Raw genomic sequence first — 23,836 nt, forward strand, 5'->3', positions numbered from 1 at the left:
ACGTTGTAAAATAAGGAAGGCGGAGAGAACGGCGAGGACGGGACGATCGAGCCGGGATCAAGAGGTGTTCGGGGCGCCCCTGTGAAAGTGATGAGAGACTCCTTTGCAGATCTGCACACAACTGATCCCTGATCAAAGTGCCTGGCCAGAGAACAAGGAGGCCAGGGTCCCGAAACGAGGCAGAGTGAGCCAAGATACGCAGACACAACGTCATTGGTTGCGTCAGTATACGGACGAATTGCATCTTGAAAGACGACTTGACTAATCAGGAGAGTCGTGCCCCGATTCAAAGTAACCCTGATATTGGTTGAGAGTTGATTTTGCAAAATCAAACATCCAGCGTAAGGTTGATTAGCCGAGGGTAAGGTTAAAACATGCCTGGGGTATTGCCCACTTTAGCGGGATTTTTCCGCTGCGGTAGATAATCTTTGGAAACTGGCCAGGTCGTGCCACCCGTGGGGTCGCCGGCGTATGAGATGTATGTGAAATATGGTGTAGGAGCGATAATGTTTTGTGAGACTTGGCATAGGCAAACCAAAAACGAGGAAGATCTTCAGTGGCCGAATCATCGGAGTTTTGAGTTTACGAGAATAGATAACTTGGAGAAGGTGTTGATGAAAAAGAAAACACGCCCTGCAGCATTTGATATCCTTAGGGACTGGAGAAGGGAAGCTATGCTTCGTTGGAGAAGTAGAGAGAAACATGCGCGCAGGCATAAGTCGAAAGCAGAGAGAGTGAAAGAAAAGGAGGAGGAGGAGTGGAATGATAGTTTGAGAAAGTCAAATAGACACAATCAGTTGAGTATAGAAAAAATATACCCACAACGAGAGTTGCATTCATCAGATGAATGGGTAAATAAAATGTTGACTGATACAAAGCGAGGCCCAAGGGGAGAGAGTAAAAAGACTGCGTCTGTGACTATTGCTCAGCCCCCTAAAGTTGCTCAGCCCCTCCCTACTGATCAAATCCCAGCCACAGACCACACAATCAGCGCCTCCCATTAGCCAGCCAGCGCCGCAACAGTCACTTCCCGTTCCCGTTGTCCCATCCGCACCTCACTCCCTAGAGATTGTTTCTGTCCCATCTGCCCCTCCAATAATGGAACTTGAACTCATTGAAACGAGAGAGGGGACCGGACAAAGTGGATGCGCGGGAGTGACCTGTAGTGCGATCAGCAAGGAGAGAAAACGAGAGTTGCAAGAACAGGCAGAGATGTATATAAACGGGAATGATGAGACGTCAACGCTAGCTTCGATGTATGATTTCAGGAGGAGCAATGAAAGACAGGTATTGTTGGAATGCATGGGGGAATATTTAACGGCGAGATGGAAACAGTTAATTAGAAGGCTACCGCCACAACAGTTGTTGGATTTGAATGCATTAGCCTGTTGTAGAGAGGGAGATGAAGAAATAAGGGAGCATGTAGACAGACTTTTTGAATTTAAGAATGAACTTGATGATGAATATGCTGAAATATTTGCCACACCGGGGTATAGGACCAAAGATATTAGGAGAGATAGGAAGGAAGTGGCGGTGCCATATATACAGCAGCGATTTTCGCTGTTGCGAAGACAGGCAGCCGATAAACTAAAAGTATGTATACGAGAGGCGTTAAAATGGATTTCAGATCCTAGTATTCCCACAATGGAAATACATGAGAATTTTGATGAATACCCCTTGCCAATGAAAATAGAAGCACTACGAACAATGGTTGAGGTGCTACTTCAGCAAGTGGCGGGACACAATAGAGGGAGAGGAAACGCACAAGGCAGAGGTAATTCGAACATGCATGGAGGGCCTCTGGGACTAAATTAGTGTGCATACTGCAGAGAGGAAGGTCATTGGCCAGCGCAATGTCCACATCTGCAAAATGGAAATGGGTATGGTCAGAGAAGACAGCATAGGGGGCATCCAGGAACAAATGGGTAAAATAGAAATAACATGCAGCAACACCAAAATAGCCAAGGGAATGGTACCCAAAATCAGAACCAAGCTCAGAATCAAACTGCTTTTACCCAGAATCAGAGCCATCAAAACATGCAAAATGGAAATAGAGGAAGGGGCGGGAACAATCAAATGCGTACTATAATAACAGCAGCGATTACACATCGGATGATGTGTTGTTCCCTCAATAGGACAGCCCAAGACAGGGGTCGGAACCAGTGCCTATTCCTGTGAATCAGAAAGGACCCTATGTAGAAATGAAAGTCGGGAATAGAGAGCATAGCTTTCTCGTAGATACGGGGGCACAAAAGTGCTCAATAGATCATCACTTGGTTCCAGAAATACCACTGTCAGGGCAAAGAAATATTTCAGTAGGGTTCGCAGGTACCCCAGTGATTAATCCGGTGTCCCAACCAGTAGCAGTGACATTAGGTCCATTCACTGAATATTGTCCATTTCTCTTAACAGAAAATTGTGGGGAAAATCTTTTGGGGTTAAATCTATTGAAAAAACTGAGTGCAGTTATCCACTGTAGACCAGATGGAGTGTTCTTGACAATTTCGCCACGGAATATACCGGTATCTGAATTTTTGTCCAAGCCTTTGCCAGGAGAATTGAGTGAAGTGCCAACTTGTATGGGGCGATGAATGACAATGATGTGGGATGCTTGAAGATAGAGCCAGTGAAGATTGCTCTAAATAAAGGAGTAACGTTACCGCATATTCCACAGTACAAAATATCAGCAGAAGGAGAGAAAGGATTCAAAAGCATTGTTTTGGATTGGTAAAATTGGGGGTGATTGAAGAGATTACAGGCAGTACATGTAACAGTCCCATTCTTCCGGTGTATAAGAAAGGAGGTAATGAGGTACCATATTGTTTCATAATTGATCTGCGTGCATTAAACAAACTAGTAGATCCTCAATTCCCATTGGTTCCAGACGTCACAACAATTTTGACAATGATTCCTGCCTCGGCAGAGTACTTTAGTGTGATTGATTTGAAAAATGCCTTCTTCAGTACCCCAGTACACAAGGAAAGCAGATATCTGTTCGCCTACATGTTAGGAGGACGATCATTTACATTCACATGCATTCCACAGGGATACACAGAGAGTCCGAGTATTTACAGCAGAGCATTGAAAGAACAGCTAGATATGCTAGAATTACCGGCAGGTTGTGTATTGTTACAGTATATAGATGACCTATTGATCGCTGCTGATACAGAGGAGATTTGTAAAAAGAGCACTGTTTTACTATTAACACACTTAGCAGCACATGGCTATAAAGCAAGCTTAAAGAAATTCCAATATTGTCGAAAGGAGGTGGCTTACTTGGGCTATCTACTTTCGAGAGAAAGGGGAAGACTGACGCCAGAGAGAATAGAAAGCATTTCTGGTATGCCTATTCCAAAAACACAGAAAGGAGTCAGAGCCATAATAGGCATGGCTTCCTATTGCCGGCAGTGGATTGTAAACTTTGCATTGATTGTAAAGCCAATGGTGGAATTGACAAAAAAGGATGTTGTGATGCCTTTGCAGTGGAATGAAGAATGTCAGAGAGCATTTGATCTGCTCAAAACTGCATTGTGTTCTGCTCCAGTTTTGGGCACACCAAATTATGAGAACATTTTTAGATTGTTTGTACATGAGAATGAAGGCTGTGCATTGGCTGTTCTGACACAGGAACAAGGTGGAAGAAATAGGCCATGCGGCTATTTTTCTTCCGCGCTGGACCCTGTAGCGCACGCACTACCATGCTGTTTGTGAGCTATTGCTGCGGCTGCTGTGTCAGGGAAACAAACCGAAGGGATGGTATTGGGGCACACCTTAATATTGATGGTGCCACATGCCATAGACGTTCTATTAAATAGAACACAGACACAACACCTCACCTCTGCTAGATTGACTAGATACGAAATTGTCCTTTTTGCGCCACACATCCAAATTATGAGGTGTAGCACCTTGAATCCTGCCAAATGAATGCCACTGCTCACGGAAGAACTAGGTGAAAATGAATCACCTCCCCATGATTGTTTAATGGTTACTGAGGAAGAAACAAAAGGAAGAATTGATTTAAGAGATACCCCACAAAAAGAGCCAGATGGAGAGCTGTTTTGTGACGGCTCCTGTTTTAAACTACCTGATGGCACATCAACTGCTGCCTATGCTATCACCACGTTAAAGAGTATTGTAGAAAGTAAAATAATCCCCTACAACTCTGCACAAGCAGCGGAGATAATAGCTTTAACCAGAGCCTGTGAGATTTCTGAAAATCTGAGTGTAAACATATATACTGACAGCCAATACGCCTTTGGCGTGGTTCATAACTTAGGCTGACTTTAGGCTGAATGGGGTTTCTTGATATCACATGGGGCCAGGATTCAACATGGCCCTTTGATTGTAGGATTACTGTCGGCACTTAAGTGTCCGAAGCGCCTAGCAATAGTGAAATGCGAGGCGCATAAAAAGGTAACATGTAAAGTGGGAGAGGGAAACGCATTTGCAGACTGGATTGCGAAGCAAACTGCCACTGATTTGAATACTAAAATGTTGACAGTCCAGTCTGAGGAAGTGCCCTGCATGATAGAGAATGGAATTGCTACTGTCAAAGAGATGCAGGCAGAAGCCACTGCTGACGAAATACGAGGGTGGGCTGAGGGCTCTGCTGAATTAGATCTAGAAGGTTGCTGGGTAGACAAGAAGAGTAAAAACTGGATGCTGCCCAACTCCTATGTAATTGCAATGGTCACGATGGCCCACAGCCCTACTCATATTTGTGCCAACAAGATAGTTCGGCATCTAGCCACAGTATGGGAGAACACACACATAAACAAAAATGCAGAGAGGATGTTCCAGAATTGTATCACGTGCCCATAGCACAATGTGGGAAAAGGAACAGTGACTCCAACAGGTAGTTTTGGCCCTCCCTCTATGCCATTTTAGGTAATCCATTTTGATTTCATAGAGATGGAGAGATGCCAAAACTTGAAGTATGTCCTACTGGTTATATGTGCATTCAGTAAATGGGCGGAAGCATATCCATTAAAAGACTGCCCCGCCATGAGCACGGCGAAAGTAATGTTGGAGGAGTACTTCTCCCGTTTTGGTCTTCCCCGTGTCATATGGTCAGATAATGGTCCGCATTTTGTGAGCGCAGTGATATTACAGATTTGTGCAGGTCTTCAAATTGACAAGAGATTCCATTGTTCTAGGCACCCCACGAGTGCCGGTCTTATTGAACGTCACAACGGCATTTTAAAAGCCAAAATAAGTAAAATTTGTGCAGGGAACAAGTTAAGCTGGGTAGACGCATTACCACTAGCGTTATTGTGCATGCGCACATCTGTGCAGGCAAGAACTGGGCTCTCCCCATATGAAATAGTGATGGGGAGACCAGCGAATGTTTGGTGTTCACCATTGCCAAAGCGGCTAAGGGAGCCTGAATACCCTGTGCTCAGCATTTGTTGTAATCTTTTAATTCAAAAATTGCGTTTGATTCATCAGCAGGTGCAGGAGGCATTAGTAATCAGGTACACTGGTCCGGGGCATGCACTGGAACACGGTGAGTGGGTGCTGATCAAGAACCTTGAGAGGAAAACATTGCTTGCACCAAGGTGGCGTGGACCCTACCAGATACTCTTAACAACGCAGACCGACATTCGTGTAGACGGAAGGAAAGCGTGGATTCATGCAACGCATGCTAAAAAGGTCCCGTCACCGTCTGAAAAACTGCCTGATCGAGACGACCAGAAAGAGACAGCGGTCCCAGAAACGAAAGAAACGGTTGCCAGTTCTTTGCCACAAAATCTGCCTGATCCTGAAACGAAGCCTGAAAAGATTGCTGTAAAAGAGGAAGGGCAAAGAGTGCCCCAGAACCTGCATCACTGCTGGCTGACACAAAACGTGTACCGCTTTGGCGCCCACCCTCTTACATTGCGCCACAGCCTGAAACGAAATCTGCATCATCACTTTGGCACCCACCATCATCTGCCATTGTGCCACAGGCCGACTCCGAGCTTGAGTCTGGAAGTGCGTCCGCACTATTCATTGATCACACGATACCAGCAGCAAGGCGGTATAATTTGCGGAACCAGAAGAAGGAGTGATCAAATCTTCATTTCTTTTGATCCTTGTTGCCTCTGTTTCCTATCACGGATGAAATAGGAACCGGAGGCCTAGAGGAGAGCGGCGTGAGGGTTGTGCAAATCAGACAGCCCAAGAGCGAGGCTCCTCAGTGCTAAAAAATCCATGTGCATATCACCCCTCCCGGACAAGAGGGGCTCACATGGTACGAAGGCAATTGATAACTGCTCTGGAGTTCTTTGAGCAATGTGCAGATGCACAGAGATCTTGCCCAACGTATAGCAGCAATCCAGGCTGCTAAGAACTGGCAGAACAAACTGTTGACATTTACTGAACTTATTGACATTCGAATGAGTGCAACGAGGAGAGATATTCACGACAAACAATGCTGTAGAAGAAGAACCGTGAGAGAAAAATGCCGGAACCAGCTTTTGCCCCCTCCTGCACCACTGCTGATAATGAGTTAAACATAGAGACTGGAAGTTTACACAAACGAATTGCCGAAAAATTTGTATGCTGATCTTAACAATAGTAATGTGCATAATGAGTATATTAGCCCCAATAATGACCGAATTGTATTATGGTATTTGGGAGAAATACACCCCTTAGAAATACTCTTGCCAGTAAGAAACATCTCCACTACTGAAAGCCTGGTTCATGTAATTACTTACACTCTGTCCCCAATAGAAGAAAGACACAGAGAAGGTTATAGGAATAACACACTACTGCTAATAATGAATATGACCCACTCCATATTAAGAAAAAATAATTGCTGGGTATGTGCCCACTTGCCGCAGCATGGTGGTAAAGGAATTGGTTGGTATGTGCAGCCCCTGCCATTGAGTTCTGCATGTTACGCATCCTTGAGTGCATTATATTATGGAAAATGGAACGAAAGTGAAACTGGTTGACTACATGGAACAAATATGAATGAATTTGAAGAGATCATTATGAAACACATAGGTTGTTCTATATTTCACAAAGCACGACCGATCACACCAGTAGTGATGCGACAAGACAGACTATTTGTGCCCTATAAATCATCTGTAATCACATTTCAAATGAACCCAGAAGGAAATAAAGATACAATGCCCCCCTCCTATCCAGTAAATTACAGTCCACGCTCTTTCCCCTTTTGCCTGAGAAAGAAGGGTTCCCATTTGGTGGGGACATTCACTAGATGTATGAATATAGCATTCCTTGATAAGGAGATAGAGCCAGTTTATGTAGGAGATCCTGTTTATTTTATATGTGGAGAAAAAGCGTATCCCTGGTTACCTAGAAACTGGAAAGGTACTTGTTACTTGGGATTTTTGTTCCCAGGGGTATTCCTTTCAAAAACAGCAGACATAGCCAAATTGGCCAGGTCAAGACCACGGCGGAATGAGGAAGGAGGTTTAATCGCAGAGGACATAGCAAAATCATTCACACCATTTTGGGGCCAAGCAATAAACTAGTATAATATGAGACAACTGTCCAGGAATTTAGAGAAAACGATAAATGGGACAACAGATATAATTAGATGAATGACCCTCCAAAATAGAATGGATCTTGATGTAATCCTGGTTGATCGTGGTGGTGTTTGCAAAATCGTGGGATCAGCGTGTTGCGTATTTGTAAGTGACTCTTCTACGATTTTCGAAGCGATAAGAAAGTTGCACGTTTTAAGCTCTGACCTACACCCCCCTGAAGGGACCTGGGAATTAAACATAAGCTCCTCGTTCTGGGAAGTATTACATTCATGGGGATGGAAATTATTTGCGATCCTAGTAGCAGTGCTAGGAATATTCATGACATGTTGTTGTTGCATACACTGCTTACTCATAATATGTACTGAAATAAGCGAGGAGTGTGTACAGATGGTAGAAGAAAAGAGCACTGCTAAATCAAGTACTCACAGTAATGATGAATCAAATACAGTAAAAGAATTCATGTTAATCAATATTGATGACAATGGGGAGGAGACCAGTAGTGTGCAAGATTCAGAATCAGAATCAGATACTTGGTCGGAAGAGGATGCAATGTACGGATGAGGTGTTTGACATACAGCCAAAAGGAGGGTTTGTCAGTCCAGAAAAAGTAGACACCCCTCAATCAGAGGGCAATGTACTTTGTTGACCGAAGACCAACCGCCTCATGTGTTTAGTAGTAGAAATATATAGCCATAAGCTTGACTAAAGTGCGGCCATTTTAAGGTGACTGAAATCGCCATTTTGTTTTCTAACGTTTGCCTTTTGCTTTCTGTTAAAACTGCTTTGCTGAAAACTTATTCTGCTCCACTAGTACATCATTGTTCATGTAAAGTGCAAGGTCGCAAGAGACTTGTTGAAACATAACACAGCAACCCAGACAGAAATGCCAGGTCTCCTCCCTCACAAATCCTTGGAAGTAAGCAGTGAGGCATTCTAATCACTACACAGGTGCCAGCTAGTCTCGTTAATACAGTAGAAATGTTAGAAGCGAACATTAAATGGCTTGAATTATGCTCTTCTTTGCGGCCCCCCTTTCCTGAGCCCTGTAGAGCCCTGGAGAGCAAGTTGAGCCCCAGTGCACGAATAGAAACTAGGAGATAGCAAGGCCTGGAATGTGTCTCTCCCCTGCACGCAGCTTGCTTGCAAAAACAGAAGCATTGTGTTCTTTAATACAAAGACTTGTGTCTGTAGGCTCGCAAAATTGCAAACTGTTGCTAAGTGAATATTTGAAGGTGTCATACTCGTCACCATTGTCAATCATTGTGCCCAATTCAAAGGAAATGTATTAGGGGTGGTATTGGATGTGTCACTACTGATTGTAAGATGCTTGCTTTGTATATATGTAACTGTTGTATGATTCTCACTCTCTTGCGTCCCCCGGGGTCTGGAAACCCACGTCGCGGGGCGTGGGACCCAGTTGGCCAACTGAGACTATTTGCTTTGCAATAAACCCTAGCTTTTGGGAATATAACCTCTTGTCTGGCGTATCAGTTTGTGTGTGGTGATTGTGCTTGTTTCCATACGTGAGGGTCCCTCAGGGGCCCCTTCAAAGTGATCACAGTTCAAGGGTGTTTATTGAACTTCACTGGGTTGGTTGAACGCCTATCTAAACCCAAATCTAAGGATGGGAGCAAGCTACGACCATCAAATAATAATAACACAGTCCTAGTCGAGTCTGTCAAAATAAAAGGGCCTATACTAATAAACCTATTGCCAATCCTTACTTCTAAATACAAAAGGGTGTGGGACAATTGTGTATGCAAAAAGAAAAGTGTTCAAAAAACAATATGACAGGCTGGTTGAGCCGTTGGCTTCGCTTCCCCATGTTTCCAACATGGGGCAAGGCGGCACACTCGAGCTTCGCACACTCTCAGGCTCATCTACCATGAGGATACAGTTCAAAGCAAAGGTATTAAGCCTTTTGCCAAAGCTTCTTTTCCAATAACAGTTTCTTACTGCAGAGTGCCTGTCGCAATAATTAAGCACCAAAGTTCCTTTCTTCTCGACGTTCTGACATGTACAAGTTCTCATTTTCAATATTCATCATCAATCTTTCTCCTTCAAGTTTGGACCCATTTTTACCACAATGTTCACAAGTGGTCTCCCTCGTTTGGGCTCAGACCATGGATCTCCCCCATTCGGGCTCGGATCATGAATCACCCTTGTTCGGGCTCAGATCCTGGATCTCCCTCATTTGGGCTCAGATCCTGGATCTCCCTTGTCCGGGAATCAGATCCTTTTAGCACAATATTCACATTTGGTCTGCCTTGTTCAGGCTTGGACCATGCAATCTCACTTTTTACATTTTCCTCTTAATATCAAGAAACGAAGTCTGTTGAATGTGCATTGGGTATGGCTTAACCGTCGCAGGACCACTTTGATTCACTTCACACAATATTCTAACTTTTGTTTCTGCCACCTATTGGCTGAATACTTTTACAGAGACCTTTGATTGAGCACCCACGTTGCGCCAGACTACTCTGTCACTGGTATCATATCTTTCCTTCTCAAAGTTCAAACATTCATCAGTGATTCTGCTTTACTCGCATCTTTCATCACACGCGTTTAGCAATTTTCGTTCCTGCGCTCTTTATACAATGTTGCCTCTTGCAACGCAACCTTGACTTCAACATAGACCAGTCTTGCATTGGCCTATCCGACTCACCGGCTTTGTTGATCTCTACACTCGCGATTTTGTTCTTGGAGCCAAGGATGATACCACAGCGGCTGCTGCTCCTCGGCGACTTGGTTAGCTATGCAGGACGGCCTCTAGTATCTCCGACACACAGTGTAGGATTCTTTAGCTTGGTTTCCTGGCCTTACATCTTCTGATCTACAAGTGTTTTGAAAGTAACAGTCTCTTGTCTGAAAGGTCAAGGGTATTTCCCTCCTTGCAAACCCTTCTTGGTTTGCCGTCTTTCTCCCCTTGTTCTGTTGCCTCCTCGAAACTGCTACTCCTTCATGTGGTTTGCCTCGCTCAGAGTGTGCTCTCGTGCTCTGCCTTTTATTCGAGTGGCGAAGTTCAATGGAAGTCAGGTGTGAGTGATTGTCAGTAATTACCTGACTTCGCCTGACCATAGTAGCGGGACATGTCAGATACACTGAGTCTGTTTTCTCCCAGAGCCGGCTGCCTGTGTGGAAGTGTTTGTGGAGGTAAAGGGGCGAGGGTACAGTTCCCACATATCCTACCTGGTAGGATGGGATAAAGGTGTTACAGGGGGAGAGATACCGCGTCTCGCCATCTGTTGTCCCACTCCTGAAGACCCCTCACCCAGGTGATCCTCCCGCCCTAGACCACCCCCAGGGTCTGGATCCAAAGGCAATGGCCATGCCCTGGCCCCCTGAGAGAGAGATCCACATGGACTAGCGGGTGGGACACCTTCTGATATCTCACACAGCTCTTCAGCATGTTGTACAATGCAGTCTGTCAGTATGTTTAGCGCCTGCTCAGTGAAGCATGGCCTCAGATGGTGTCTATCAGGGATGCAAGATGTGTCTGGATGGTAACAGGAGCTGGGTAATTTTAAGTCGATTGTGTTTTCCAAAATGGCCATCAGCAAAATTCCTGTTCCGTCTGAGACGTTGTTTCCGGTGACAGTGTTTTCGTTACCATTGTTTCCGGCAATGGCATGCCATTGAGGGTGCCACCAGCATTGGTGCAGGTGGTGCCACTGATTTCACGCTAGTTTGACAGTGTTTCCATCACGCCGGTCACACTGTTACCTGCATGCCAGAATACACGCTCCTGCGATGATGTAATGTGCCAGTGATTCTGTGGTTACAGTTGCCGTAAATGGTGCCACCGGCTCCATGGAATCACCAGCAAAATACTGCCACACTTGTAATGAAGGCCAATGTATTTCTCTGTTTTGGGCACATCTTTGGGGGGAGTCATGTAACCCATGTGGACCCCCATAGAGACAACTTCAATTTCACATCTGGGGCAAATGTGTCCCTTACATTCATGATCGGCCCTTATGAAGCAGCCGCATTAGACACAATCCATTTTGAGATGACATTCTGCTAAACCCTGAGATGCTTTCTCGATATGTTTTTTCGAGACCTTCTTTAGAACTGGAAAATGTCTTGCACTTGCAACATTTAAACCCTGATTCAGCAATCATCTCGTAGCCATCTCGCTTGCCACGTGACAATGGAATTTACACCTGTGAGTCATATGATTGCTATATATGTGGCAGCAATAAGGGCATGAATTCCTAGTCCCTAGGAAACCCTGGAGGTTTAAGATACCGTAATAGTGCTAACTATTATGCAGAATGTACACCGTGTTTTTATTTGATGTGTTGCCCAGAGGAAAATATTTCCAAATGCCGGTCTTGGTTATAAAGAATTTTGATCGGAAAACCGAAGTAATCTTCAAATAAAATCAACTCATTGAAACCAACCATGATATCCATAGGTATACCCGGAACCTTGTGGGCCTCCAAAGCCTTTGTCTGTATGTAACCGTCTGTAACGATTCTAACCTCCAACAGACCTATAATGCTCACAGTCATACAGGTGTTTAATGGCCTATAGATAAAGTCCAAGAGCCAAAGCATCTTAAAGTGTTTTCTTTAGTGGCCGGTACACTCCACCCTCTCTAGATCTCACAAACACAGACACAATCCTCAAAGGCTTTGCTATGGTGAGCTCTGTCTTACTTTGTAACAGTCTTCTGATATTTTCTAAGAACTCCAAAACATCAAAGGTTTGACTAAATGAACGCCTGATGAAAAGAGGCCTGTTTAAAATCGAGCTGTATAAATGGCTCTACACAAAGTCATTAGGGGCTACCGTTTCAAGGATGCGTAATACGAGCCTTTCAACTGTTTCTGTTATTATTAATAGGCAGTGGCCGGTGGATGTTAACAGGTCTAGATTTACAAAGTGAAAAACATCAAGTGTAAATAATTATATTTTTTTTAAAACAGGCATTTTAAAATCTTACAGCCTTTAAATAACTAACCAAAATAAAGAAGGATATCTCACCAGATCTTACTGAAAAGTCTACACAATCATAGAAAGAGGGGCTCCATAAATCTATGAGAGTAAATAAACAAATAAATAACTAAGCAGCATATTAAACAAAACTCTACTTTTTACACTTTTCAGAGTGGCCAAAGCACTTACTTCTCATTCTGGTCGATCAGGCAAGTTTTCTCTGTCTAAGTGTGAATGGGGTTAGTTATGTTATTGCTATTAGCAGATGGTGTGGCAGTTCTCTAAAGCAAGGCCATGCAGTGCAGATATATATAGACTATTTTGGCAGGCTTCTTCTTGAGGTAGGCTGTCCTACATAGTCACTATGCGCCAGAACACGTGTATCCCCTGCGCCAGAGCACACTACCTGTTACATTTTATCACAAGAAATTCCCCACAAGGACAGATTATGCATATATTTTATCACACGTATTTTGACAGGGGTACAGACCACACATATCTGCAGTGATGCCGCAGCACCTGTTTAGAATTCATTACAAGGAATTACACAAGTTTGACACGACATGGCGAGGGGGATATCACATGGCGACGGGGATATCATGTGTTCCTATACGCAACCTTGAAACAGCTGTTTGGACTTTATTTTATTCCCGGCACAGGATCAAAGTTGCAGAAAATCCCAACACTGCATTCTTTATGATTCAGCAATAGCTTGAACCCATACATCACACACTTGTTTCACAGCTGTGAGAAGGATCTTGCACAGCATTACGTCAGCCCCACTATTTGACAGCTGGCTCCTGACACGGCTTACGCTGGTATAAATTGGAGCTGAAAGTGACTCACACAGATGCATCATGGCCTGACCTTGCAACAACGCTGCGAGTAAGGCCTTATGAAAGAACCCATGTATGGGGGCCACACACCTGGCTCTGGGTTTAGCAAATCTGTGCCACATTACAGATGGGTGTTTTGTTAATTATTTTTGTAAAAATAATTATTATTGTTTTTTTTGTCGACAGATCTGCTAAAAAAAGGCTTATAAATACATATAAAAGTACTGATTAGCCTCTTTCACACCCCAAAATTACCAACCGTACCAGGTTTTTGGAGAAGTATTTAACCACTGTATAGTTTGGCCTCCACCCAACGTCACAATATCAGGATAGCAAAGTCATCAAGAGCGCTGTATACCTCTCTCCGACCCACCTTCTGTATATCCTTCTGTATATGTACCCTTTACTCCACCCCTAGGGGCGGCACAGTGCCTACATCATCTCCACAGCACCCTGGCGCACCATGACACATTTCAGGGTGAAAAGTGTGCTACCTACATCACACCTACCCCAAAACATTGCAGGTTAATGTCTGCACCATCTCCCGAGCTGCCTGGCGCACTTTAAAAGCTATGACACACTTCTGGATCTTGGGGGCATACCTGCGGGGGTCAATGACAACATGTGCATCATTTCTACATTATCTTATCACCACATAAACCGGTGCAATAGGGTACACAAACAGGGCTTCACACAGATTACTACCGTGTCAAAATGTTAATGGCACTTACCCACAACCTAGAGGGTGGGACTTCCCGGTGGCCCACATGATGTAACATCCGGAATAGGATTTCCGGTAGGGCGGGACTTCCAGTTGACTCACATGATGTCACATCCAGGGTAGGACTTCGGGCAGGGCAGGACTTCCGGGTGACCTCCATGATGCCATTTCTGGGGTGGGACTTCCTGGTTAAAGGGGCGTTCCCACTTGTCAAATTTAACATGGGGACAAAAGGGATCATTCCCCTCTACTGACATGAACTGAATTAGGTTGCCCCTATGTATGCGGTCATGAGCAATACATTTATGGGGAGTGGTGATTGCCTACCACATCATAGCTGTCATAATTCAGAGATTATGGGCCTCATCATGAGTTGGGCCTTGGCCCTTAAATGCAGCGGTAATGCTATTATGTCACATTTAAGGGCTGACCCAATTGCGATTTTGGCCCTGCCAGGATGCATTCACCTCCAGCTCTGAGCTCGAGGTGAATGCGCTGGTGGAGACGGCATTTCAGTGCTATTAGCGCTGGCGCAATTTCCAATGGACCCAATGGGGAATTAAATGTATGCCGCTACTTGTCATCTGGCGCAAAATGCGCGGGAGCGAGTAGCAGTAACGCTAATTGCGTTGGTGGTATCCCGGTGCAATTACCGCTGGGGTACCACAATCCTCCTGATGAGGCTCTATGTGGCTTATTGTACCACCATAATGTTCAAATACGTTGAAATATGCATGCCTTTAGTAAGTTAATATAAATAGCTATGGTTACATGTCATTTTATGAAGTGTGAAGAATGTTGTCCTTGTAGCTTTTGACCTAGCCCATATAAGTTCACCATTTGGCAAAAGTAAGGTATGGGCACATATAAACACACATGCCAAAGTTGCTGTGACCTTTAGGAAACCTGAGGGTATCCACTCTCCTACTCTCTTTGGATCCTCTTCTCAGGTGGCCAGGGAAAGGCCATCGCTTTTGGATCTTGACCTTGGTGGTGGAGAAGCGATGGAGGATCCCCTGGGTGGAGGGATTGTGAGTGGGGTACCCACAGGCAAGACATGGTATCCCCCTATTCCCTCTGAAAACCAACCTAACCCTCCCCCGGCCTTTAAGGCCTACTCTAAGACATCTCCTCTAACTTCCCCCCATTTGACCTGTTACAGTACTGGGACGAGGAAGAGGCGACTAGGAGTAGTGATCACCAATACGTATTTTCACCACTCTGGTACTGAGATGAAGAAGAAGAATGTGAATGAACACTATTGGGGAAGTCAGGCATGGCCCACAAATATGTTGATTAGAGGCCAGGCAGTTGAACTTTCTGACCCACACCTGTGAACCATTAATACTCATAGGGAGTATATGAGGTGGGGCTGCACTTCATGAAGGGAGGCCTTTGTGCAAGCAGGGAAAGCAGGGCATGCTGTGTTGAACATTGGAAGTTAGAAACCAAGCATAAGTTGATACGTTGGAGTCTTGGGGAAGGGAACTCTGAGGCTTGATGAACTGCAATGTTGTCTTGAGGATGGAGCCCTCAAGACCCTTTTCTTTGGAACTGCGGTGCTTCGAACTTGGTGAAGGGAACCCCAAGGAATGTGTGGAACTGTATTGCCTTGATCTTGAGGAAGGGAACCCCAAGGATTTGTGGAACTTTCTTGAACTTGGGGAAGGGGAGCTAAAAAGGAAGCTAAGAGCTGGAAGAAGCTTGAAACTTTGTTTGATCACTATTTCTTTTATTATTGACCTCCCTAAACATAGTTTAGCTTAGTTGTGAGGGTAAGGATATGTTTTGGACACAGACAGATTTTTAAGTTGAACTTTCTGACCCAGACATGCGTAAGTTTTGCTCAGGAAGGGAAATCCCACCTTAGCACAGGGCTAGTTAGGGTTTCAACCATACTGACATTTGATTTAATAGAAGACTTGGTTTTGAACTTTGAATCTGTTGTCTATAACTTACTTCATGATGCCTTCACAGGTGTGAGAAACCTGAAGGTGTCTCACCCACTAGTCCCCGGAGATCTGTCATCCAGGTGGCGCAATTAGGTTAATAGCTACAAACTGGAAACAATTTAGTAAAATTATCATCAATGGGTGGCGGAACAACATTTGTAACATCCATAGAGTAGAAAAATGTTCTGTTAGCAAAATATTAAATGAAATGGCATGTATTCATTAACTATCTATCATTTTTAGTGCACATGGCACTTTATCTGATCCCGTGTTGAAAATGATAGTCATTTATTTGTCCAGGTACTTTTTATATTACTGTGTATTGCTTAGGTTCCACTCTCATGAATGTCCCCCCTTCCCCATACCTCCCGTATGTCCATGTTGTTTGTTTTTGCATTATCTATAGGAATACATATAGTACTATTTGTCAATATAACCAGGGACGTCATTTAGGGGTCACCAGAGGTCGCAACTGCGACCTCTGAGGTCTCCCCTGCGACCTCTGTGGTCTCCCTTGCGACCTCTAAAAGAAACCTAAAAAAATTAAGTTTTCTTTTTTTTTTTGGTAATGCAAGCTCCTGGGCTGTGGCGAGCACCATGTGGCTCTTTACTTCTGAAGTGGCTAGCTTTCTTGTTCAGGCCCCTTAAAAAAAAGAAGAAAAATAAGAATAGGAGGGCCACAAGTCCAGCACTTTCAGCAGTGACCCTAAATAAGAAAGAATAGGAATACCAAATAATGTGTCTTTCTGGAATTCTATACAATAATTGCTAGGTTTATTTCAGGCGCACTTCAGGGGGTGAGTCACTGATTTAGTCTGTTCTTAAATGCCTCAACTCAGCCTTTCATCCTTGTAAGGTCGATAAATGAGTACCAACAAAGGTTGGGTGATATTGGGTGTATATTTTTTCTGTATAAAGCGTTTAAGCGTAAGTGCTATATAATAACACATCATTACCATTTGGTCATAGACGTCTGTTTGCATTCACAGTACTTTAGTAATATGGGCCTAGACACATAGATCTTAACGATACTGGCGATCCATTCTTGTATGAAATATACATCACATTATAGTGATATCATAACCATATTTTTTGTAGTGTACAATGGTATGTGATGCCACTTCCCGTTTTTTCAACGGGTGAAAGGTCGTGTTCCATCGCTTCCTGCAATATCACTTCGGGGTGGGGTCAAATGACATCACTTCCTGTGATGTCATCAGGGGTGAAGAGTCGTGTGATGTCACTTCCGCTACCCCTGGCATTTTGGTGAAATATAACCCCTATTTATGTTCTTGTCTCATTCAAGCTGGCATAGATTCCAATAACCTCAATTAATTCAGCTATTGTGTTATTAATATTTGTCAAATGTAGTTATCTAAACTGCATGTGTTTCTTGTTTTCTACATTGGTTCTGCTGAGCCTAATCTTTACAGCATGAATTTTCACTTGTTAAGCCTAGAATTTAATGCAAATGAAACCAAGAAATATATACTATTTGCATTTTGTATGTTTAGTGACATTTAAAAAGGCGTTTTCATTTTTAGAAAGGAAGAAGATGTGGTTTGCTTTGTCATCCCTGCAATATTAATGTGCTGGCCTGCTTACCCCCTCTGACACCCTGTGCCTAAGCTTGTCTGTTTGCTTTGAATGCCCACCTGTTTATTGCCAGGGGACAGGACCCTCAGCAAGGATGACAGGCTCGGTGATGTTACACCAGCATCTCCACCCTACCCCACATTCAGCTGTAAATGACATACGTAATTAAGAACCCATGTCTGCATACACCTGAGTAAGTGGGGAATGACTGGGTGTGTTATCTGTGACATTCATCCCGAGTGCCTCGCCGAGTGCAATGCATTACCAATGTGCGACCATAGAGGGAACGCAGTCAGTGACATTCTGCATCCGGTTCCTGTCTTCTGCAGGGCAATCATCCTGAACAGCCGGAAGTACTCCAACGCCACATTCGAGGAGATCAGCAACATCGTGAGAGAGATCGTCTCTCTAGCGGAAACATGCTGCGCTAAAGGAGCCGCCCCTGACTGCTATGACAAAAGGGTGGGTGTGGAACCAAAATATGTGTCAAGCTTTCATTGATGTCCCCAACAAAATTGTTACTGTAACACTGTTTAAGGTAACCTGCATAAAATCCTCAGGCATTCACCTCTAAGGTAAACTAATAAATGCAGTGATCCCAATGATTAAAATATGTACATACAAACTGCACAAAAAAGGCACAAGTAAACAAGTCCAGGTGCACATCCAGCAGGATCGAATCTGAAATATAATATACCATTAACTTTGTTATTTAGCATTAGGGTTGATGTACCGAAGTCAAAAGAATCGCAACGGAATTGACGGTAGTCGATTTCACCACAATTCTGTTTGTACTTCAGCAAAACAACTCTCATTTTACCCCTAAATCAAACGCCCAACACCCCCTACTTTTCACTGGCTGTCGCAGCAGCTTCTCATACCCCGACAGCGTCAATTCCTTCCCCCTAACGCTGGTTGGATCTCACGCCGCAGGGTCCACTTTTCTTTTTGGGGTATTTTTTTTGTGTCCCCCGCTTCCATTATCAAGGAAGCGGGGGACACCACCGCAAATCATATTCTGTATTTTGGGTTTCGATTTAATCGAATTACCCATATTAGCTCAAATGGTCTATACGACCATTTTTATTTGACCAATTTGAGTAATATTGTTATTTACAGTGCTACATTACAACAAAAACCTGGGTAACTAGTGCGATAAGACATAAAGTATTACTATGTGAAACATTGTTTATAATTGAAAGAGCTAAGGGCCTCCTTATGAGTTAGGTGGACCGATAAAACAAAGTGGTGGTAACTGTGTACGCTACAGCAACTTTAAGGTGGCGCGCTAAAGCCAAGATGATGCCAGATTTGGAAATTTGCTCGCAATAAAAGGTTACACCACCATTTCTTCCAAACTTCACAGCTGCAGCTTCAGAACAGACAGCAATCCTTATTCCATGCAATACAGTTCTTGTGAGGTCAGCATACACATAATATGACAGAAGAGCTGCTTTTATGGCAAGGAATTAGTTTCTTAATGCAAAGCTAGTCCAAAGGAAATAGTGACTGGGTAACAGTGAGCCCCAAAAAAATCATAGATAAATAATGTGCATGTATTCCATATAGGCGCGTTCCCATCCACAAACACAGACATCTTCAGCTTGTGTTCCCTTAGGTGACAGTGGCTCTGACCTTACTGCACAACACGTGGCCCACTGCACTGCCATTCAGTTCCTGAAGATCTGTTCAATCAGAGTGATCTGTCAATGGCCGAGTCTTTTGCAGAGGTCGAAAACTGTGTAAAAAACTCTGCACATGCTCTTCAACTGTTTGTTGCTGGCTTCCACCATGCCGTCTTCTTTCCCTCTGTAATGATGTCTTCTGAGCCCATATGCGCCCCGCTTGACTTATGCTCCACAATCTTCTGTGTAAGCTGCTTCTGCCTAGCCTGTTTTTCCAGAACCTGAGGGACCTAACTTTCTGCCCACTCTGTGAGTATTCGCCAACGCCTGCCCACGGTCATTGACTGATCAACCACACGAGGATTTACCTTCCCTACACACACAACATCCAAGGCGACTGGAAACCAGATATATCCACTCATATTCAGCTTTAAAATGAACACCACTGCTGCATGCTACAACAATCAGGAATTTGAACAGGCTCTTCTTCTGGCATAGGCTTCAGTGTAAGCGGGAGATGGACTGGCACTGCTTCTGGCATAGGCTTCAGTGTAAGCGGGTGATGGACTGGCTGTTCGTCTGGCATAGGCTTCAGTGTAAGCGGGAGATGGACTGGCAATGCTTCTGGCACAGGCTTCAGTGTAAGCGGGAGATGCACTGGCACTGCTTCTGGCATAGGCTTCAGTGTAAGCGGGAGATGCACTGGCACTGCTTCTGGCATAGGCTTCAGTGTAAGTTGGAGATGGACTGGCACTGCTTCTGGCATAGGCTTCAGTGTAAGTTGGAGATGGACTGGCACTGCTTCTGGCATAGGCTTCATTGTAAGCAGGAGATGGTCAGGCACTGCTTCTGGCATAGGCTTCAGTGTAAGAGGGAGATGGACTGGCACTGCTTCTGGCACAGGCTTTAGTGTAAGCGGCAGATGGACTGGTACCGCTTCTGGCATAGGCTTCAGTGTAAGCGGGAAATGGACTGGCACCACTTCTGCCATAGGCTTCAGTATAAGCGGGAGATGGACTGGCACCGCTTCTGGCATAGGCTTCAGTGTAAGCAGGAGATGGACTGGCACTGCATCTGGTATAGGCTTCAGTGTAAGCGGGAGATGGACTGGCACTGCTTCTGGCATATGCTTCAGTGTAAGTGTGGGATGGACTGGCACTGCTTCTGGCATAGGCTTCAGTTAAAGCGGGAGATGGACTGGCACTGCTTCTGGCATAGGCTTCAGTGTAAGCGGAAGATGGACTAGAACTGCTTCTGGCATAGGCTTCGGTGTAAGCAGGAGATGGACTGGCACTGCTTCTGGCATAGGCTTCAGTGTAAGCGGAAGATGGACTGGAACTGCTTCTGGCATAGGCTTCGGTGTAAGCGGGAGATGGACTGGCACTGCTTCTGGCATAGGCTTCAGTGTAAGCGGAAGATGGACTGGAACTGCTTCTGGCATAGGCTTCGGTGTAAGCGGGAGATGGACTGGCACTGCTTCTGGCATAGGCTTCAGTGTAAGCAGGAGATGGACTGGCACTGCATCTGGTATAGGCTTCAGTGTAAGCGGGAGATGGACTGGCACTGCTTCTGGCATATGCTTCAGTGTAAGTGTGGGATGGACTGGCACTGCTTCTGGCATAGGCTTCAGTTAAAGCGGGAGATGGACTGGCACTGCTTCTGGCATAGGCTTCAGTGTAAGCGGAAGATGGACTGGCTGTACTTCTGGCATAGGCTTCAGTGTAAGCAGGAGATGGACTGGCACTGCTTCTGGCATAGGCTTCAGTGTAAGCGGAAGATGGACTGGAACTGCTTCTGGCATAGGCTTCGGTGTAAGCGGGAGATGGACTGGCACTGCTTCTGGCATAGGCTTCAGTGTAAGCAGGAGATGGACTGGCACTGCTTCTGGCATAGGCTTCAGTGTAAGCGGGAGATGGACTGCTACTGCTTCTGGCATAGGCTTCAGTGTAAGCGGGAGATGGACTGGCTGTTCGTCTGGCATAGGCTTCAGTGTAAGCGGGAGATGGACTGGCAATGCTTCTGGCACAGTCTTCAGTGTAAGCGGGAGATGGACTGGCACTGCTTCTGGCATAGGCTTCAGTGTAAGAGGGAGATGGACGGGCACCGCTTCTGGCATAGGCTTCAGTGTAAGCGTTAGATGGACTGGCACTGCTTCTGGCATAGGCTTCAGTGTAAGAGGGAGATGGACGGGCACCGCTTCTGGCATAGGCTTTAGTGTAAGTGAGAGATGTTCTGGCTGTTCTTCTGGCATAGGCTTCATTGTAAGCAGGAGATGGTCCGGCACTGCTTCTGGCATAGGCTTCAGTGTAAGAGGGAGATGGACTGGCACTGCTTCTGGCATAGGCTTCAGTGTAAGCGGGAGATGCACTGCCACTGCTTCTGGCATAGGCTTCAATGTAAGCGGGAGATGGACTGGCACTGCTTCTGGCATAGGCTTCAGTGTAAGCGAGAGATGGACTGGCACTGCTTCTGGCATAGGCTTCATTGTAAGCAGGAGATGGTCAGGCACTGCTTCTGGCATAGGCTTCAGTGTAAACTGGAGATGGACTGGCCCTGCTTCTGGCATTAGCTTCAGTGTAAGCAGGAGATGGACTGGCACTGCTTCTGGCATAGGCTTCAGTGTAAGCGGGAGATGGACTGGCACTGCTTCTGGCACAGGCTTCAGTGTAAGCGGGAGATGGAATGGCACTGCTTCTGGCATAGGCTTCAGAGTAAGCGGGAGATGGACTGGCACTGCTTCTGGCACAGGCTTTAGTGTAAGCGGCAGATGGACTGGCACTGCACCTGGCACAGGCTGCAGTGCAAGCAGGAGATAGGCTGGCACTGCTTCTGGCACAGGCTTCAGTGAAAGTAGAAGATGGACTGGCACCGCTTCTGGCATAGGCTTCAGTGTAAGCGGGAGATGGACTAGCACTGCATCTGGCATAGGCTTCAGTGTAAGCGGGAGATGGACTGGCACTGCTTCTGGCATATGCTTCAGTGTAAGTGTGGGATGGACTGGCACTGCTTCTGGCATAGGCTTCAGTGTAAGCGGGAGATGGACTGGCTGTTCTTCTGGCATAGGCTTCAGTGTAAGTGGGAGATAGACTGGCACTGCATCTGGCACAGGCTTCAGTGTAAGCGGAAGATGGACTAGCACTGCTTCTGGCATAGGCTTCAGTGTAAGCTGGGGATGGACTGGCACTGCTTCTGGCATAGGCTTCAGTGTAAGCTGGAGATGGACTGGCCCTGCTTCTGGCATAAGCTTTAGTGTAAGCGGGAGATGGACTGCCACTGCTTCTGGCATAGGCTTCAGTGTAAGCAGGAGATGGACTGGCACTGCTTCTGGCATAGGATTCAGTGTAAGTGGGAGATGGACTGGCACTGCTTCTGGCATAGGCTTCAGTGTAAGCGAGAGATGGACTGGCTGTTCTTCTGGCACAGGCTTCAGTGTAAGCGGGAGATGGACTGGCACTGCTTCTGGCATAGGCTTCAGTGTAAGCAGGAGATGCACTGGCACTGTGTCTGGAACAGGTTTCAGTGTAAGCGGGAGATGGACTGGCACTGCTTCTGGCACGGGCTTCAGTGTAAGCAGGCGATGGACTGGCACTGCATCTGGCACAGGCTTCAGTGTAAGCCAGAGATGGACTGGCACTGCTTCTGGCATGGGCTTCAGTGTAAGCGGAAGATGGACTGGAACCGCTTCTGGCATAGGCTTCAGTGTAAGCGGGAGATGGACTGGCACTGCTTCTGGCATAGGCTTCAGTGTAAGCAGGAGATGGACTGGCACTGCTTCTGGCATAGGCTTCAGTGTAAGCGGGAGATGGACTGCCACTGCTTCTGGCATAGGCTTCAGTGTAAGTGGGAGATGGACTGGCACTGCTTCTGGCATAGGCTTCAGTGTAAGCGGGAGATGGACTGGCTGTTCTTCTGGCATAGGCTTCAGTGTAAGCGGGAGATGGACTGGCTGTTCTTCTGGCATAGGCTTCAGTGTAAGTGGGAGATAGACTGGCGCTGCATCTGGCACAGGCTTCAGTGTAAGCGGAAGATGGACTAGCACTGCTTCTGGCATAGGCTTCAGTGTAAGCTGGGGATGGACTGGCACTGCTTCTGGCATAGGCTTCAGTGTAAGCTGGAGATGGACTGGCCCTGCTTCTGGCATAAGCTTTAGTGTAAGCGGGAGATGGACTGGTACCGCTTCTGGCATAGGCTTCAGTGTAAGCGGGAAATGGACTGGCACCACTTCTGCCATAGGCTTCAGTATAAGCGGGAGATGGACTGGCACCGCTTCTGGCATAGGCTTCAGTGTAAGCAGGAGATGGACTGGCACTGCATCTGGTATAGGCTTCAGTGTAAGCGGGAGATGGACTGGCACTGCTTCTGGCATATGCTTCAGTGTAAGTGTGGGATGGACTGGCACTGCTTCTGGCATAGGCTTCAGTTAAAGCGGGAGATGGACTGGCTGTACTTCTGGCATAGGCTTCAGTGTAAGCAGGAGATGGACTGGCACTGCTTCTGGCATAGGCTTCAGTGTAAGCGGAAGATGGACTGGCACTGCTTCTGGCATAGGCTTCAGTGTAAGCAGGAGATGGACTGGCACTGCTTCTGGCATAGGCTTCAGTGTAAGCGGGAGATGGACTGCTACTGCTTCTGGCATAGGCTTCAGTGTAAGCGGGAGATGGAC

The 23,836-nt window shown here is 45.7% G+C and overlaps 1 protein-coding gene across 1 annotated transcript in view; it reads left to right on the forward strand.

Moving 5' to 3' along the window:
- Window positions 1–23,836, forward strand: part of GC (GC vitamin D binding protein) — a 334,882-nt gene that overhangs the window by 60,630 nt on the left and 250,416 nt on the right. Inside the window, exon 3 of the mRNA XM_069626269.1 lies at window positions 17,878–18,010. Within this exon, the coding sequence (XP_069482370.1) occupies window positions 17,878–18,010 (133 nt within the window). The remainder of the gene's footprint in view (window positions 1–17,877; window positions 18,011–23,836) is intronic.

This window comes from Ambystoma mexicanum, chromosome 6p, assembly GCF_040938575.1.
Source record: "Ambystoma mexicanum isolate Mex_15411 chromosome 6p, UKY_AmexF1_1, whole genome shotgun sequence".
Classification (NCBI taxonomy): Eukaryota; Metazoa; Chordata; class Amphibia; order Caudata; family Ambystomatidae; genus Ambystoma; species Ambystoma mexicanum.